The following is an 18,096-nucleotide window of genomic DNA, read 5'->3' as shown; positions in this document are numbered from 1 at the left end:
TTAATTTTTAAAAAGATTTTATTTATTTATTTGAGAGAGAAAAAGAGAGAGTACAAGTAGGGGAAGGAGCAGAAGAAGAGAATATCCAAGCGGACTCTCACCCAGTGTGGAGCCTGATGTAGATCTCCATCCCACAACCTATGAGATCAGGACCTGAGCTGAAACCAAGAGTTGGATGCTTAACCAACTGAGCCACCCAAACTTGTTATTATATTTTTATATATTTAATGAATTTCGCTTCAAGGGAGGTTTTTTTTGTTTTTATTTTTTATTTTTACTTTTTTTGCGGATTGTTTTGTTTTTGGGTGGTGGTTTTTTGTTGTTTTTTTTTTTTTGTTTTTAGATTTTATTTATTTATTCATGAGAAGCAGAGAGAGAGAGAGAGAGACAGAGACAGAGAGAGGCAGAGACACAGGCAGAGGGAGAAGCAGGCTCCATGCAGGGAGCCTGATGTGGGACTCGATCCCGGGACTCCAGGATCACGCCCTGGTCTGAACGAAGGCAGGCACTAAACTGCTGAGCCACCCAGGGATCCCCTGTTCTTTTTTGTTTTTGTTTATGTTTTTTGTATGTTTACATTGTCTCATTGGTCATTAATACAACTTATTCTTCAGGTTGACTCAGAGTTCTTTTGACACCAGCCAGATTAGGATCCCCTTGCTTTCTGGCTTGATAAAAATTCCTGGCTTATCTTTTTTGTTTCTGAATCAGCCATTTCTAAAAAGAGGTCTGATTTTTGATGGAAAATAGTATTAGGGGCATTCATTACAACTGGGCTGTGATTCCTTCTAGGTCTTCTCAGTAAAGTAAATAAGTACAAAGAAATAAGGTAAATCATGATTTCAGACTAATATTTCAAATTCAAATGAATGGTTAAAGGATTTTTATTTCTTTGATTTTATATTTGTGTCTGTTCTCCTTTATCAACAGTAACACCAGAGAGGTACAGTAAAAACAGTTTAAACTTCAAATAAGAGACAAAAAAAAAAAAACCCAAAACTTCAAACTTCAAATAATCCTTTTCTGTGTGATTATATGCCAGTTTGATAAATAGTTTAGGGTTTTTTTTTTTTTTTAAGGGATTGTTTTCTTTTTGCTTTACTTTTGTTTTTTAATTGTATCCGATATTTTACTTGGTTCTAAAGACAAAACTAGAAAGCAAGGTAGATTGAGAGAATTATAGTTTCCTTCCAGGCTTTTGTTCTTTTCGATAGCACATAGGTAACATTTCTATTGATGCTTGATTTATTCTTCCATTGCTTATTTTAAAACATATAAGCTGGGATCCCTGGGTGGCGCAGCGGTTTGGCGCCTGCCTTTGGCCCAGGCCGCGATCCCGGAGACCCAGGATCGAATCCCACGTCGGGTTCCCAGTGCATGGAGCCTGCTTCTCCCTCTGCCTGTGTCTCTGCCTCTCTCTCTCTCTCTCTGTGACTATCATAAATAAATAAAAATTAAAAAAAAAACATATAAGCAAATGTGTGCACCCTACTCCATTCTTATTCTATTTTTTCCTTCTTTTTTAACTTAGCAATCATATTTCTTATTTCCAAGAATTCTTTCTTGATTTCTGCTTCCTTTATGGTTTGCTTGCTTTTGTTTTAAGGATGTATTATCTTATATCTCTCTGAGGATACCAGTTCAAATTTTTTTTCAAGGACCCGAAATATATGTTTCTTTTGGAGTCTGATCTGCTTTTCATCTTAGTTGTCCTTTATTGCCCTTTGGGGTTTTTCCTGGCTGTCTGGTGATCCTTATCAGTGAAGAAGTGGGTTGATAATACAGATAATTGAGAAGAGGTTCTTGTTTTTCCAGCAGTCCCTTTGCCTGGTAGGAGTTGGCTGAGTGAGTTACCAGGAGTGAGAAGTGTGGAGGAGATCAGGTTGATGAACCTATCTCCCCCATTCCTGATTTCTGTACCTGCTGACTCAAAGCTGGGCGTTTATCCAGCTCCTCCAGGAAAAAGGGCTCTGCCTCTCTGCCTGCCTTTGGCTCTGCATGTCCTGGGAAATGTCCAGCTCTGCTGTGGTCTGTCGTGTCATACGTTCCCTCTGCTTTCTCTTCGTCTTCTAGAAAGTAAGCAGCATTTTTTTTTTTTTTTTTTTTTTTTTTTTTTTTTTTAGTAAGCAGCATTTAAAGAGACTATATCCCTCAGCCCTTCTCGTTACTGTTTTGTTGTGATTCCCTTGTGAATGTCTTTAGTGTTCTGTCATTAGGATTTGGGGCCAGTGGGAAGGTAAGTATATGCGCCTATTTATTTAGCCTGTCATCTTGAAATGAAGCTACTTTGTGCCATACTATTACGGACAACAGGACTGCTTTTCATTCCCATTTTCTCTGCTGGCTTAATGACTGAAATGGATTTAAAATTGTTCTCTGTGTTCACAAATCATAGCTATCACATCACTGAAACAAGTGATGCCTCCTACCTAGAATACATAGATTTCTACTCAGTTCAGGAATTGGCTGACTCTGCAGGACCTGTGCCTATACTTTTTTTCCAGACAAGCAGAGCTAACAAGGCTTGCTTACTTTCACTTACTGTGTGGGAATGATAATAACAAGATCATCAAACATTCACTGCTCAGTATGTGGCAGATATTATTCTACCTACTTTATGTGTATAAACTCAATGAACTCAATAACAGTAGTTACTGTTATTATCCCTATTTTACAGACAATGAAACTGAGGCACAGAGAGGTTAAAGAACTTGCCCAAGGTCACGTAGCTGGTAAGTGACAGAGCCAGGATCCTACCCAGTTAGTCGGCCCTCAAGGTCACTCTCTTATCCACTGTACTCTGTAAAGGGAAGCTCTTTAGATATTCTTAGGCTGACCAAACCACTTTTTATATCTTGTCAGCTAGGAATATAAGAAAACCCTTTTATACTTAATCTTTGTCTAGTTTCAAGCATGTTCTTTGTTACCATGTGAAATCGAAATTACTAACGATTTCTATTGCAGAAAGGAATGTTTTAAATGACATAATCATGTCTGAGTTCAGTTTTAATCTATTTAGAATTTTAGCAAACTACTGTGGTGTTGAAAAAATGTGACTTATGTCCTAAAACGTCCTTTTCAGCTATGTGTTTGTGACTCTCAGGAAGCATTATAGCTTCCTGTGACTCTCAAGAAGCATAAAGCATTAAAGAATAAAGTACTTAAATTTTACAAGTCTTGGCTACAGCTAACTTCTGAGGTCTTCACAATATATATTGATTCCGCAATGCATATGAATAATGGATTCATAAATGATGAATATTTTCCCAGTGAAAACTCTTACTGAGAAAATACAGAAATTTCCTTAAATGGATTGAACATATTTTAGCCCTTCAGGCAGATAAATATGGGGGAAAGCTTTAGGAAAACATTAAGCATTAAGAAGAATTTTATGTTTAAAAAAAGAAGTAATGAAAGGGATAAATTCAGGTGCTTCTGTGCATGTTTCTGTGCATTTTAAACTTTTTATTATGGATATGTTCAGTCATACCCAACAATAGAGCAAATGATATGATAGATCTCGTATATCCATCATCCAGCTTCCAGCAGTGTTTTGTCAGGAGAAATGATCACTGCCATGAAGACAACTCCTTAAATGGATGTCACCACATTTTCTGTGTATTATTTCATGGCAAAATCCCATTCGAAAATGATAGAACTTGAATGGTATTTCAATCCCATGATATTTCCTTGACTTCAACACAGTATCTAGTTTTATTACACCAAAGATCAGCACAGGAACAAACAGATCTGTTAAGAATAAGTAAAAATCATTTTTCATCTTCTTAAGGGGTTTGTGTGTTCTCTCTGCCTGGAGAAGAACCCCACTTGACCATGGCACTTAAGTGGTCTTGTTAAAGCACTTATGATACATACAGGTTTTCACTGAAGCCTGGGGAGTATGGAGGGCAGGTGGTTCTTCATCTGAGGCTTCAATTTCAAAACTGAATGGAAACTTCAGTGTTTTGGGTATGTCTTTGATCAAGAGTGTTTTTTCATCAATATTTCAAAAGAATCTATTACCCTGCCCTCCCCACTACCTGCCACTCCCCAACTCTGCATGCGTACTCAACCATGTCCTGGAGCAGCCTGTGGGAGAACCTCCTGGCTTGTGAAAAGCAACTGCGCAGACTGCATTACCAAACAGCCCTCTTGTGTGGAATCAGAATTGCCATCACTACCCGATCAGAACTATCAACATGCAGCGAGACTGGGCTGTCAACCAATGGCTGACACTAATGCTTACCCGATATTCCATAAGGGCCCCTACATTTCCCAGCCTCTCTTGGAGTTGCATTGGTACCATGTGACTAATTCTGGTCAAAGGGTCATGAGGTGAAGTGATGTGTGTCGCATCCAGCCGGAAGCAGTCAAGAGTAGGTATGAGTTTCTTGTTTTGTACTCAGGTGACTGGGAAACAAGTTCCAGTCATGTCATAACAAGTTGAAGACAGGCTGCCAGACCCACACTGAACTGCATGCAAAAGAGAGAGAAGTCTGTTAGGTTAGGCCACTTGATTCAGGATTTGTTGCAGCAACATCACTTAACCTATCTGCCAGTCTGAGTAGTTGAGCGCAGAACATTTACGTGTGTGTTTGGAGTTCTGGGAGTCGAGATGCCCAGGTCTGACCCTGGCACTCTGTGGTCTAGAGCTGGGCATTCAGTGTCCTGGGACCATCCCCCTCATCTGTGAATTGAAGGGGCCTTTTTGGCACTGACATTACTAGATTTTGGTTAGCAGCACTTAAATACAAATTTCTAAGGAAGTGGGAACAGGAGACTAAGGGTGGCATTAAAGGTGTCCCTGGGAGACTTGTTCTTTATTATGTACCTTCTGCTGGCAAATAAGTTACATAAGGAGAAAATGGCAATGAAAGATGAAACTTTTTTTTAAAGGCAGCTTTATTGAGATACAGTTCATATACCATATGTATTTTAGTATATTCAGAGGTACGCAGCCATCCCCAGTATCTAACTTCAGAACTCTCTCATTACCCCAAAAAAGAAAGCCTGTATGTGTTAGCAGTGACACCCCATTCTACAGATCTCCTTTCTGTCTCTGGATTTGCATGTTCTAGAAATTCTATATCACTGGAATCATAAAATATGTGACTTCCTGTGTCTGGCTTCTTAGCACAATGTTTTCAAGGTTCATCCCTTTTAGTTTGTATCAATACTTCATCCCTTTACATGTATATAACATATACATATATAGTAGCTGTACACCGTCTGTTCACCAGTGGATAGACATTTGTATTGTTTGTGTTTTTTGACTAAGAATAATGCTGCTATGAACATTTATGTACAGGTTTTTGTATGGACATCTATTTTTTTCATTTCTCTTTAGTATGTACCTAGGAGTGGAATTGCCAGATCATTTGGTAACACTATATTTAACATTTTGAGGAACTGCCAAACTGTTTTTTTGAAGTGCTATCCCATTTTACAGTCCTTTGAGCAGTGTATGAGGGTCCCAGTTTCTCCACATCCTTACCAACCCTTGTTCTTATCTTTTTGTTTGAAGTGATTATTTTTGATGAAGCAGCTATATGCAAACCAAACAGTGAAGAGATTTGAATATATATTTTAGCTTGTTAAGTGATTCCTTAAGCAGTTATAATATCCGTTGGCGTGTGTATAAAAATTTCACTGTGACCATAGCACTAAAATAAAAAGTTTAATGACCAACATAATCCCCCAACTTGTTTACCTTTTAGAAAAATTATTTTTATTAAAAAAAATATGGTCCTTAATCTGAAACTACTATAACACTGTATGTTAATTATACTTGAATTAAAAAATAAATTAAAATAATACATTCCTAAAGGGAAGAAAAAGGAGCAAATGATTCACCAGTTGTAATTATTCTCCTAAAGCATCAATTTGTCTTTTTAAACTATACACTTGGGATCCCTGGGTGGCGCAGCGGTTTGAGGGGCTGTTTTAAACAGTGAAATTGCCAACAAAAAGCAAAAAAACCAAAAACAAAACAAAAAAAGTGACACTAGATAAACTGTGGAAAGGACACTGTATTTATAATCTGAGAGTTGAAATAAGAAGACAGAGCATCACTTTGTTTGACCTGAGCTAGGGGCATGGACATTGGGCACTTCAAAAATTTTTACCACTCTGCGCATGTCCAAAAATGACCACAAGAGCTTTACAAGTATTGAATTTGTGTTACAAATAAAGTTTAGCCAGTAAGCCAGTCCACAAGAAAATGTGTTTGTTAGATAAGCTTCATTCAGGCGTGAGGTATGGTGCTGTTGGCTGTGAGTTCAATGTTAATGAATTAGCAATATATATTAAATAAGATATTTTTGAAGAGAAACATACATAAAACAAGGTTATGTATTGATTGCTTGATGGAAGTGTTATGACCAGAAGCTCATAGGGATTTAACTCTGTATGTCTTCTAAGAATACTGACTCGTTATTTGTGAATTATAGTTTGTGTGGTGACCTTCTATAACATAACTGCTATAAATAATGAGGTCAGCTGTACGTGATAAATTGCTTTCCTGCTGGTATCAAGATTCTCTGTCTTTGGCTTTAGGCAATTTGATTATAATTTGAGTTTATCCTACTTGGAGTTTTGTTGAGCTTCATGGTTGTATAGATTCATATTTTTAATCAAATAGGAGAAGTTCTTGACCATTATTTCTTCACATATTCTTCTGTGCCTTTTTCTCCTCCTTATGGGAATCCCATTTTATGCCTGATTATGTCGCCCAGGTCTCTGAGGCTCTTTTCTTTTTTCTTCATTCTTTGTGCTCCTCACACTGAATGATCTCAATTTACATTCAGGTTTGCTCACTCCTGCTCAAATCTGCTGTTGACCACTTAGTGTATTTTTTATATCAGTTATATTTTTCAAGTCCAGAATTTCTCTTTGGTTCTATATTTTTAAATAAAATTCTTAGGGCACGTGAGTGGCTCAGTTGGTTAAGCATCTGCCTTCCACTCAGGTCATGATTTCAGGGTCCTGGGATTGAGTCCCACATCAGACTCCCTGCTCAGTGGAGAGTCTGCTTGTCCCTTGTCCCTCTCCCTCCACCCCTTCCCCACTGCTCATTCTCTCTCTCTCTCTCTCTCTCTCTCTCTCTAACAAATAAATTAATTAATTTTTTATCTTTTGTTAGTATTCTGTATTAGCTGAGACACCACTATCATACTTTCCTGTGGTTCTTTACATGTTACATGTTTCCATTTGTTCTTTCAACATATTTTTACAATAGCTGACTTTAAGTCTTTGTCTAGTAAGTCCAACTCCCAGAATTGTTTCTATCGTTTGTTTTCCTGTGTATGGGCCATACTTTCTTGTTTCTTTGAATGTCTTGTAAATTTTACTTGAAAACTAAGCATTTTAAATGATACAACAGAGGAACTCTGGAAAGCAGATTTTCTCCCTTCTCCAAGTGAGTTCCATGTCAGTTCAAACAGAGAAGTAGCATCTTCCAGGGAATCTATCTGGTCAAATAATGATAATTCCCTGGGAATGAAACTGAAGGAGTTCTAGCCGAGTTCTGCTCCCTCTGGTAGCTGCCTGCTTTCTGGTTTTCACTGCAAATACTGCTGTTAGTTTGTAAGGCTATAGCAGAGCTAGAAAACTGGGAATGGAACTAGGTCAAATTAAAATGCTGGAAAGCTCACTGTTCTTACCCAAATGCAGCTGTTTTTCTTGAATAAACATTCCCCAATTTGTTGCAAGCTGCTAATTTCCAGAGTTTGGAAAAAGTTGATTCTGACCATTTTTACCAGTTGTCTTATTGTTTTTATAGAGAAGAAAATTTTTAGAGGTCCTTACTCTGCCATTTTTTATGACATCATTCTCCCTGCCCCCCCTTTCCTTTTAGATTTTTATTTTCATGAATCTGTTACACTCTCTCTCTCTCTCTCTCTTTCTCTCTTTTTTTAAGATTTTATTTATTCATGAGAGACACAGGCAGAGGGAGAAGCAGGCTCCATGCAGGGAGCCCAATGTGGGACTCGATCCCGGGACTCCAGGATCATGCCCTGGGCCAAAGGCAGGCAGTAAACTGCTGAGCCACCCAGGGATCCCCTGTTGCTCTCTTCTTAATAGTGAAATTTCAGTTTGGATTAGGTCTGAATCTTAGAGTTTGCGAAAGCTTTTCATTTAAGACTTACTCACTTGCCCCAAGTTAGGCATATAAGCACATACATTTCAGAGTAGTGCAGTGCACATATTCTTGGCCCCACTGGTTTATTGTAAAGCAGTAAGACTGGCCATTTGGTAATGTCTGTGTTGCTCCCTCTTAGCCCCCAGGCCCACCCCCAGTGCCTGTCCATTTGGAGTGACAGTTTCCCTACCCAAGCTTCCTTCCATTCTGTGCTAGTTAACTCTTTGTTCCTTTAATTTTTTACTGAAGAATAACATAGGAAAGTGCACAAGTCAGTGCTTGATTTTATTACCTCCAAGTAAACATTCAGGTCATCGCCACCCTGGTGAGTCAATAGCTACCCACAATGATGCTGATCTGCCCACTAACTAGTGGGTAATTTTTCAAATGTAGCATATTAGGCCTTTGTTCATCTATTCTAAGTAGGTATTTTTGGAAGCCAGTAGTATATATGTTTTCCTATTTCTCTTTTTTCATTGATACATAATACACATGCTATAAAATTTACCATTTGGGGGCATCTGAGTGACTCAGTTGGTTAAGTGTCTCCCTTGGCTCAGGTCATGATTCTAGGGTCCCGAGGTCAAGTCCCACATCTGGCTCCCTGCTCAGCAGAAAGTGTGCTTCTCGCTCTCCCTCTGCCCCCCTCCCCCCAGCTTGCACACACACCCTCTCTCAAATAGATAAATAAAATATTTTTTTTTAGATAAATAAAATATTTTTTAAATGTTTTATCATTTCAAGTGTGAAATTCAGTGGGTTTCAGTGTATTAACAAAACTGTATGAGCATCACCACCATCTAGTTCCAGAACATCCTTATCACCCCTCAAAGAAACTCTGTGTTAATTAGCAGTCATTCCCCATTCCCTTCTTCTCAACTTCTGGCAAGCATTAATCTGCTTTTATCTGTTTTTGTGGATTTGCTTTATCTGAATGTTTCATGTCAGTGGAATCTTACATTTTATGGCCTTCTGTGTCTGGCTTCTTTCATCTACTGTATATTTTCAAGGTTCATGCACAGTATAGCATTAAGCAGTACTTCATTCCTTTTTATGGCTGAATAATATTGTATGACTATACCATATTTTGTTTATCCATTTATCAGTTGATAGACATTTGGGTTGTTTACTTTTTGGCTATTTTGCATAATATTACTATGGACAAGTTTTTCATTTATGATTTTATGTAGTTGTCATGTGCAAGTTTTTATATCAACTTATGTTTTCAATTTTCTTAGGCATATACTTAGGAGTGGAATTTTGGGATCATATGGCAATTCTCTTTTAACATTTTGAGCAGCTGCCAAACTGCTTTTCACAGTGGCTACATCATTTCACATTCCTGCCAGCAATGTATGAGAGTTCCAGTTTCTCCACGTTTGTTGCCCACACTTTGTTTTGTTTTGTTTTTATTGTAGCCATCCTAGCATGTGTGGAGTGGTTTTGATTTGTATTTTCTTGATGACCATCCATGTTGCACATCTTTTTATTTGCTAACTGGCCAGTTGTATATCTTTGGAGAAATGTCTATTCAAATCCTTTGCCCTCTTTTTTTTTTTTTTTTTTAAGATTTTATTTATTTATTCGTGGCACATAGAGAGAGAGAGAGAGGCAGAGACAAAGGCAGAGGGAGAAGCAGGCTCCATGCATGCAGGGAGCCCAATGTGGGACTCGATCCCGGGTCTCCAGGATTACACCCTAAGCCAAAGGTGGCACTAAACCACTGAGCCACTGGGGCTGCCCCCCTTTGCCCTCTTTTTTTTTTTTTTTAATTTTTAAATAGTTCTTTTTTTTTTTTTTTTATGATAGTCATACAGAGAGAGAGAGAGAGAGAGAGAGGCAGAGACACAGGCAGAGGGAGAAGCAGGCTCCATGCACTGGGAGCCTGACGTGGGATTCGATCCCGGGTCTCCAGGATCGCGCCCTGGGCCAAAGGCAGGCGCCAAACCACTGCGCCACCCAGGGATCCCTTTTTTTTTAAATTTTTATTTATTTATGATAGTAACAGAGAGAGAGAGAGAGAGGCAGAGACATAGGCAGAGGGAGAAACAGGCTCCATGCTCCGGGAGCCCGATGTGGGATTTGATCCCGGGTCTCCAGGATCGCGCCCTGGGCCAAAGGCAGGTGCCAAACCGCTGCGCCACCCAGGGATCCCCCTTTGCCCTCTTTTAATTAGGTTCTTTTTCAAAATATTTATTTATTTATTTGTTTGTTTATTTATTTATTTATTTATTTATTTATTTATGAGGGAGAGAGAGTGCAAGGGGCAGGGATAGAGAGAGAAGAAGAGAATCTCAGGCAGACTCCTGCTGAGTATGGAACCTGCGTGGGGCTCAATCCCATGACCATGAGATCTGACCTGAGCCAAAGGCAGATGCCAAACTAACTGAGCCACCCTGACACCCCAAAACATTTTTAATTTTGATGAAGTTCAGCTTACCTACTTTTTTTTGTTGGTGGTAGATAATGGAAAGAAAGAAAACCTAGTTATCAATAAGTAGGCCAAACTATATTTAGTGATCATGTGGTTTGAAGTTTAATTTAGAACAAATATAACACTCAGTAAAATAGAACTCTTGTTATGTTTGGGAGAACAAATAGTTCAGACAAATGTGAACCCCGATGTTAGCTATGTGAGAAGAATCCCACTACTCCACTGTTGAAGGTATCAGAAACTAAAGCCAGAGATATCCAGATGTTGCTATTGGAACCAATCCAGAGCCAGGGGTTCTATAGGAGCTACCCCAGGGGGTAAGACCTAGCACACCCTGCCAAGCTTCTCTTTGAACATCCAGAGGGGAGCTGGGTAGGGTGAGAAGAATCCTGTCTACAGACCTCTCTTCAGCCACTCACTACTCCAGGCTCTGTCTGTGCACTGCACTTTGGCCCATCTGGGAATCCTGAGTAGACCCCAAGCCATGCTGCTTCCAGGCCTTGTTGTGGTGGTGGTCCCTTGACCTGGTGAGCCCCACATATCCCTTTTGGGCTTGTCAAAACCTGTCCTACGCTCAAGGTTTAGGTCAAAGGAACATTTCCTTTATTATCGCCTTCCTGATTTCTCCCTCTCTTTTCCAGTCTCCCTTAAAGTTTTGGGAGTGCTGTAGTTGTTGACACCCCTCCCCATGATCTGGGTACTCTCCTGATCCTCTTGCAGATTTATGAACTCTTTGAGGAAGAATCAAGGGTATGTCAAACACAAACACAAGTCCAGGCCCCATTAACCTCAGCTGTGGAGTGGTTGGTGTGGAATCAAACTATTTGCCCTATTGTACTATTTGTACAACATGAGGAATTTTCTAGTAGTCGTCATGTTGTAGTTGAACTCTCAGTGTCGCACCTGCTTTGGTAAGGTTATATATGATTTCCTATTCACTTAAACCCACCTTTATGTATTGTAGCATTTCAGGAGTTAATGTTTCGGAATTACTCATCGTCCTGTAACTTTCCTAACTTTATCTTATTTTCCCCCTCACAGGAAATGACTTAGAGGCCTTACAAATACATCTGTGCATTCTTGCTTCAGACTTTACAATTGAGGGCCAACCCAGTCTGGAAGCACCTCTTATTACTGTTACAAGGAAACTGCTACCTCAGCAAACAGAAGGGAAGGAGGAGAAGACTTGTAATAACAAATGCCATTTTTAAAAAAAACACTTGTTTTCAGAAAATATTAAAGGAAATTTGGAAATTTTTCCCATTGAGAAGAAGCTTTGCAGGTGAATGGATTTGGCAGGCGGGCTCTGTCAAAATTCTGAAGCGGTTTGCTCTTCCTTCCTAAGGACTTAGTGTGAAGTAACTGTACTGCTTTTTAAATTGCTGTTGATCAGCTTGTGGGTTTTTGGGTTCTAATTTTTCTGGTATATTGAAGATACATTATATTACATTATATTACATTTTTTAAAGTTAAGTTATTTTTCTGCCATTGTAAATACAAGTATCAAAATATTCTTGCAAAGCAATTATAGGTAAACATTTTTCTCGGCAAGCATATCTTTTTATTAAGAGAGTGGAATGCTAACAGTTCTTATACAGCATTTTGGACACACTTGTATTTTTTGTCAGCAGTCCTGTCTACACTGAAAATACTAATTATACATACTTGTTCTCACATCTACGTTGGATCACATGGTCACCTGCCTCCTGGAAATGCCTTTTTCAAAACTTAGATTTGCAGAACTCCGCTATTTTTATACCTAGCTACAGCTTGGGGGAAAAAAAAAGGAATCAGAACCCTGCCCTCTGCTCAGTCACTGGGACAGTTCTCCCTCCCGCATGTATTGCTGCAGTGCCCAGGACAGTAAAATGGACTACAAGCGGCGCTTCCTGCTTGGCGGGTCCAAGCAGAAAGTGCAGCAGCACCAGCAGTACCCGATGCCTGAGCTGGGCCGAGCACTGAGTGCTCCCCTGGCGTCGACGGCCACCGCTGCCCCTCTGGGCAGCCTGACTGCTGCAGGCAGCTGCCACCATGCCATGCCCCACTCCACTCCCATCGCTGACATCCAGCAGGGCATCTCCAAGTACCTGGATGCCCTCAACGTCTTCTGCCGTGCCAGTACCTTCCTCACAGATCTCTTCAGCACTGTGTTCAGGAACTCTCACTACTCCAAGGCCGCCATGCAGCTTAAAGATGTACAGGAGCATGTCATGGAAGCAGCTAGTCGGCTGACTTCCGCCATAAAGCCCGAGATCGCCAAGATGCTGATGGAACTTAGTGCTGGGGCCGCAAACTTTACAGATCAGAAGGAATTCAGCCTCCAGGACATTGAGGTAGAGTATCTTCTGTGTCGTACTTGGGTGGGAAAATGTGTTCCAGGGGTAAGTGAGAATGTCCCATTAGTGTTTCCCAAATTATCACAATGGTGATCGTCATCTTCTTTCTGTTGATACCTTGTCCTTGTAAAAAAATTTGCACATGCCAGGTTCTGAATTGCTTTCATTTCCAATTAAGTAGGTTAATAGACTGTGAAACAAACAAATCAGCCTGTATTTTATGTTCTTTAAATTTTGAAGTTGAAACTTAATTTCCAGGGATCCCTGGGTGGCGCAGTGGTTTAGCGCCTGCCTTTGGCCCAGGGCGCGATCCTGGAGACCCGGGATCGAGTCCCACGTCAGTCTCCCGGTGCATGGAGCCTGCTTCTCCCTCTGCCTATGTCTCTGCCTCTCTCTCTCTCTGTGTGACTATCATAAATAAATAAAAAAAATTTAAAAAAAAAAAAAAAAAAAAAAAAGAAACTTAATTTCCAAATAACATCCTGTTAAAAGTACCTAGTCGGGGCTGAAATTTCTAAATTTCTAAATTTAATTTTTTTTAAATTTTTATTTATTTATGATAGTCACAGAGAGAGAGAGAGAGGCAGAGACATAGGCAGAGGGAGAAGCAGGCTCCATGCACCGGGAGCCCGACGTGGGATTCGATCCCGGGTCTCCAGGATCGCGCCCTGGGCCAAAGGCAGGCGCCAAACCGCTGCGCCACCCAGGGATCCCCTCTAAATTTCTAAATATTTGTGAATTGTCATTATATAGAACCATTGGTTTAATGTAGGAAGTTCACACATGTTTACAGGATAAATCATTTTTCCAGTTCTACATTCGTAGTTGTTTACATTTGGATGTGTGTTTGATTCTTATGGTTAAACATTTCTTAGGAGCTTTGATAATCAAAATGAAATGTCCTCCCTCTTTCAGGGTTCTAGATTAGAATGTAAGATTAGAATACAAATTTTGGGGGCACCTGGGTGGCTCAGCCAGTTGAGCATCTGCCTTTGGCTTAGGTCGTGATCCTGGGGTCCTGCAATCAAGGCCCACATCAAGCTCCCTGCTAATAAGCTTCTCCCTCTACCTCTTCCTCTGCTTGTACTTTGTCTCTCAAATAAATAAATAAATAAATAAATAAATAAATAAATAAACTTAAAAAAAAAAAAAAGAATACAAATTTCCTTCAGAATAAAGGTGACTTTTTTCCTTCCTTCATTTAGGAAATCATTTATTCAACTGATCTCCTACCAGATTAGTGTCACTAATTATTACAACTGCTAAATTTTAAAAATTATTGTTATCTGCTTGGAGAGTTCTTCTGAGTTTGATGTCTCAAGTCCTTTATATTTTAGTAGCACATCAGAGATTAGGTTCCTGGATGCTAGGAGAGAGAATGTCCCTTTCACCCTGGGGCTGAATTTGATGTTGGGAAATCATATCTTCAAGCCAACCCTGAAGGTTGGGGTAGCTAACCAAGCTAATTTATACTTGTGTGGATTTTGAAAAAAGGGTAGGCTATTAAGGGATATGACTAATTTTTATTGTGTTTAAAAGTGATTTTTAGACATTTCCAAAAGAGTTTAGAACTATATTTGAGGGACATCTGGCTGGCTCAGTCAGTAGAGCATGTAACTCTCAATCCAAGGTCATGAGTTGAGGCCCCGTGTTGGACATGGAGCCTGTTAAACCAAAAAGAGAGAGAGAGAGAGAGAGAGAGAGAGAGAGAGAGAGAACTGTACTTGAAAAGACAGTATTATTGGTATAAATTGGGGGTCATCAATTTTATTTTTTGTACAGAACAAATAGTAAATTCTAGGAATCATGGACCACGTGTGGTCTCTGTCACATCATCTTTTTTTTTAAATAACCCTTTAAAAATGTAAAAACCAGTCTTAACTTGCAGACCTATCTGTTGAACTGGATTTGGCCCATTGACTGTAGTTTGTTGAGTCTGCTGATATAAATGTATAATGGTCTCCTTGGGTCATTCTCTATATATATTTTTTAAGATTGTATTTTTTTATTTATTCATGAGAGACACACAGAGAGAGAGGCAGAGACACAGGCAGAGGGAGAAACAGGCTCCATGCAGGGAGCCCAATGTGGGACTCGATCCCAGGACCCTGGGATCACACCCTGAACTGAAGGCAGATGCTCAACCACTGAGCCACCAGGCCTCCCAAGGGTTATTCTATTTTGAATCTGTCCCAGGTATATTTTACATTTCTGATTATTTCTATGATTACATCTTATATTCAGGGAAATTACCATTTTGAAGTGTTTTTAAAATGGCTTCTGATAGTTTAAAGTATTTTTTTGAGTAACATGTGTAAAGCATACATAAAGCATTTTTTGGGAATATATGCTTTTCAAAAGAAATTCAAAGAGTGAAACAGAACGGGATGTTTGTTTGAAAATAAACGGGATATTTATTTATATGAATAAATAAATAGAATCTTAAAAAGAAAAAGAAAAAAAAAAAACTAAGGCCAAACGCTTTTATTTATTTTTAAAAAGATTTTATTTATTTTTTCATGAGAGACAGAGAGAGAGGCAGAAACACAGGCAGAGGGAGAAGCAAACTCCCTGCAGGAAGCCCGATGCGGGACTCCATCCCAGGACCCCGGGGTCACAACCTGCGCTGAAGGCAGATGCTCGACCATGGAGCCACCATGTGCCCCCAAATGCTTCTATTTTAACCTGAACATCATCGAACCCTTTTTCAGGCTGTGCTTCCAGGTGCTGGAGGAGCCAGAGCTAGACACGCATGGCCAGTGCCCTTGCCCCCACATCAGAACCACTAGAGCAGGATGAACCCACCCTGAGGACTAGGGGTTTAGGAGGCCACTGGGCTGAAGCTGTACCTCTCTTGGCCCTTCTGCTTCCTTGAGGCCAGCATGAACCACTTGAACTGAGAAGGAGAAATATTTCTAATTGTTGTGGTTTGGAATTTTGACTTGGCTTTCCCCATTGAAATGCAATTGGGATAGCTGGAATACTACCATGTTTTTGTACATACTAGGCTAAACAGGCTTTGGAGGCTAGACTCGAAAGTGCTATTGATGGGTTTTAGAATGTATGGGTGTATTCTAAGTTTCAAACAGCTGACTTATGAGTAAATCCTAAAATGTAGTTGCCAAGTGCAGGCCTACAGACTTTTAACATTTTGCCTTTTCCACAGAGCAGTATTTGTGGTTTCTAGAACTTATGTACTGCCATAGGCCATTAAGGATGTCATGCTCAGAATGTTCACCAATTCAGATGGAATGGCTGGGCATTTGGGTTTTTTCCTGTTAGTGTTTTTAGGGTTTTACCAGAAAGGCCGGGAGAGACTCTAACATTCATCCTTGAGGCCTAACAATGCTGAACTTGACGAGCTAGCTGTGGACCTCTGCTGAGAAGCTTAGTCCCGGACTGTGAGGGAGGAAAACTCTGAACTCAGTGTTCAAATGCTTGACCACCCCCCACTTTTTAAAAATTTTATTTATTTAAGAGAAAGAGAAAAGAGAGCATGAGTAGAGGGGAGGGGTGAGGGTGGGGGTGGAAGGAGAAACAGACTCCCAGTCGAGCAAGGATCCCAGGACTCTGGGATCATGACCTGAGCCTAGGACAGCCACTTAACCGACTGAGTCTCCCAGGCGTCCCTCAAATGCTTGGCCATTTTAAACCTAAGAGAAAGCACCAATCCCACTGTCTTCTCCCTAAAGGGTTCTCAGAGATGCCTCTCATGTTCCCTTACTTACTGTCAGGTTTGGGATATGCTCATTGATCCTGGTGCCTATGTCTAGAACTCCATTTACTTTGTGCTCTGGGGCAAGCAGGGTGTACATGGGTCCTATCCCATCTGTACTGGTCAGTGACTTGCCCCTTACCCTGGTGCTTCAGCCCTCACAGTCTCACTGTTAAAAACTCACTGTCAGAGAGGTGAGCTGTGACCATGGTGTTTCATTAGGTAACGGGAGCCTGTGACACTGTTATGGGACATGGAGTCAGAAGACCTAGACTTAGAAAATGACTGCTGCTTACTGTCCGCACAGCCTTGAGCAAATCTTCCAATATCAAAAAGAAAAAAAAAAAAAGAAAAATCTCCCAATATCTCTAAGCCCCATTTTGCCCATCTATAAAGTGGAATTACCAGGGTGCCTGGTTGTCTCAGTTGGAAGAGCATGATTCTTGATCTCAGGGGTGTCGGTAGAGACCTGCTATCTGTCTTTTCTCTTTGAATCTGTGAGCATCTCCACTGGTGATTCTTCAGATTGTGTTAATTCCAGTATTCCTGTAAAGTGCCAGGCTAGCTAAAATGAGTGGTTAATTTCTCTTTGATTTTATCTACCTCAATACTCTTTGTTTGTAGAAATCTGTTATCCTTTACAATTAAACCATGTAGTTCATAGGAAAGCAGTATAGAGGGCCGCCCAGGTGGCTCAGCTGTTTATTGCCTCCTTCAGCCCAGGGCATGATCCTGGAGACCCAGGATCGAGTCCCACATCAGGCTCCCTGCATGGGGCCTGCTTCTCCCTCTGCCTGTGCCTCTGCCTCTTTCTCTCTCTTTCTGATCTCTCATGAATAAATAAATAAAATCTTTAGAAAAAAAATAATAAAGCAGTATAAATAGTCCTGTAAAATGGTTTTCTATTTATTAGAAACTTATAAATGTCCACCTCTTTTTACAAGGATCTGTCACTTGTCTTAAATTCTTTTTCAGCACAAATGTAAGAGAATCAAATTGACTTGTGATTCATGCCTTTGTTCCACAGATATTTATTGTACACTTTATTTGTACCAGGTACTGTTCCAGGTGCAAAGGATACAGTAGTGAACAAGATAGAAATTCCTCCTTTCAGGTAGATAAAAGAGGACTGCAATCTTAGATAAGAGGGTTAGAAAAGGCATCACTAAGGTGACATTTGAGTTGTTAGAAAGCAAAATTCAACTGAGTATATTTTAAAGATTTTATTGGCTTTATTCAGCTATTCATGAGTCTGGCAGCATCTCATCTAGCAGATAGAAAGGAGCTCCAAAGAGCTATACAGAATAAAAGGCTTTTATAGGCAGAAGGGAGTCAGGAAAGAAAGTTTCAAACATAGTGGATTGGCTCGGGCAAGGCCACCTTCCTCTAGGAAGGGGTCCCTCAGGTGGATTACCTCACTAGGTAATCACCTAATCAGATGATTCCAGATTGACAGGTTATAGGTATCATT

At 40.1% G+C, this 18,096-nt stretch overlaps 1 protein-coding gene across 5 annotated transcripts in view; it reads left to right on the top strand.

The window, feature by feature from the left end:
• Positions 1-18,096, top strand: part of GARRE1 (granule associated Rac and RHOG effector 1) — a 77,126-nt gene that overhangs the window by 16,163 nt on the left and 42,867 nt on the right. For 3 of the 5 annotated variants that reach the window (XM_072781624.1, XM_072781630.1, XM_072781640.1), the window contains exons 2-3: positions 2,678-2,732; positions 11,616-12,907. In XM_072781624.1, coding sequence (XP_072637725.1) covers positions 12,413-12,907 — 495 coding nt within the window. In that variant the 5' untranslated portion in view covers positions 2,678-2,732; positions 11,616-12,412. The remainder of the gene's footprint in view (positions 1-2,677; positions 2,733-11,615; positions 12,908-18,096) is intronic. The other 2 variants (XM_072781614.1, XM_072781651.1) reach the window with 1 other exon arrangement.

This window comes from Canis lupus, chromosome 1 (assembly GCF_048164855.1).
Source record: "Canis lupus baileyi chromosome 1, mCanLup2.hap1, whole genome shotgun sequence".
NCBI classification, from domain to species: Eukaryota; Metazoa; Chordata; class Mammalia; order Carnivora; family Canidae; genus Canis; species Canis lupus.
The sequence above is the reverse complement of the archived record's forward strand: the minus strand, read 5'-3'. Positions and strand labels throughout refer to the sequence as shown.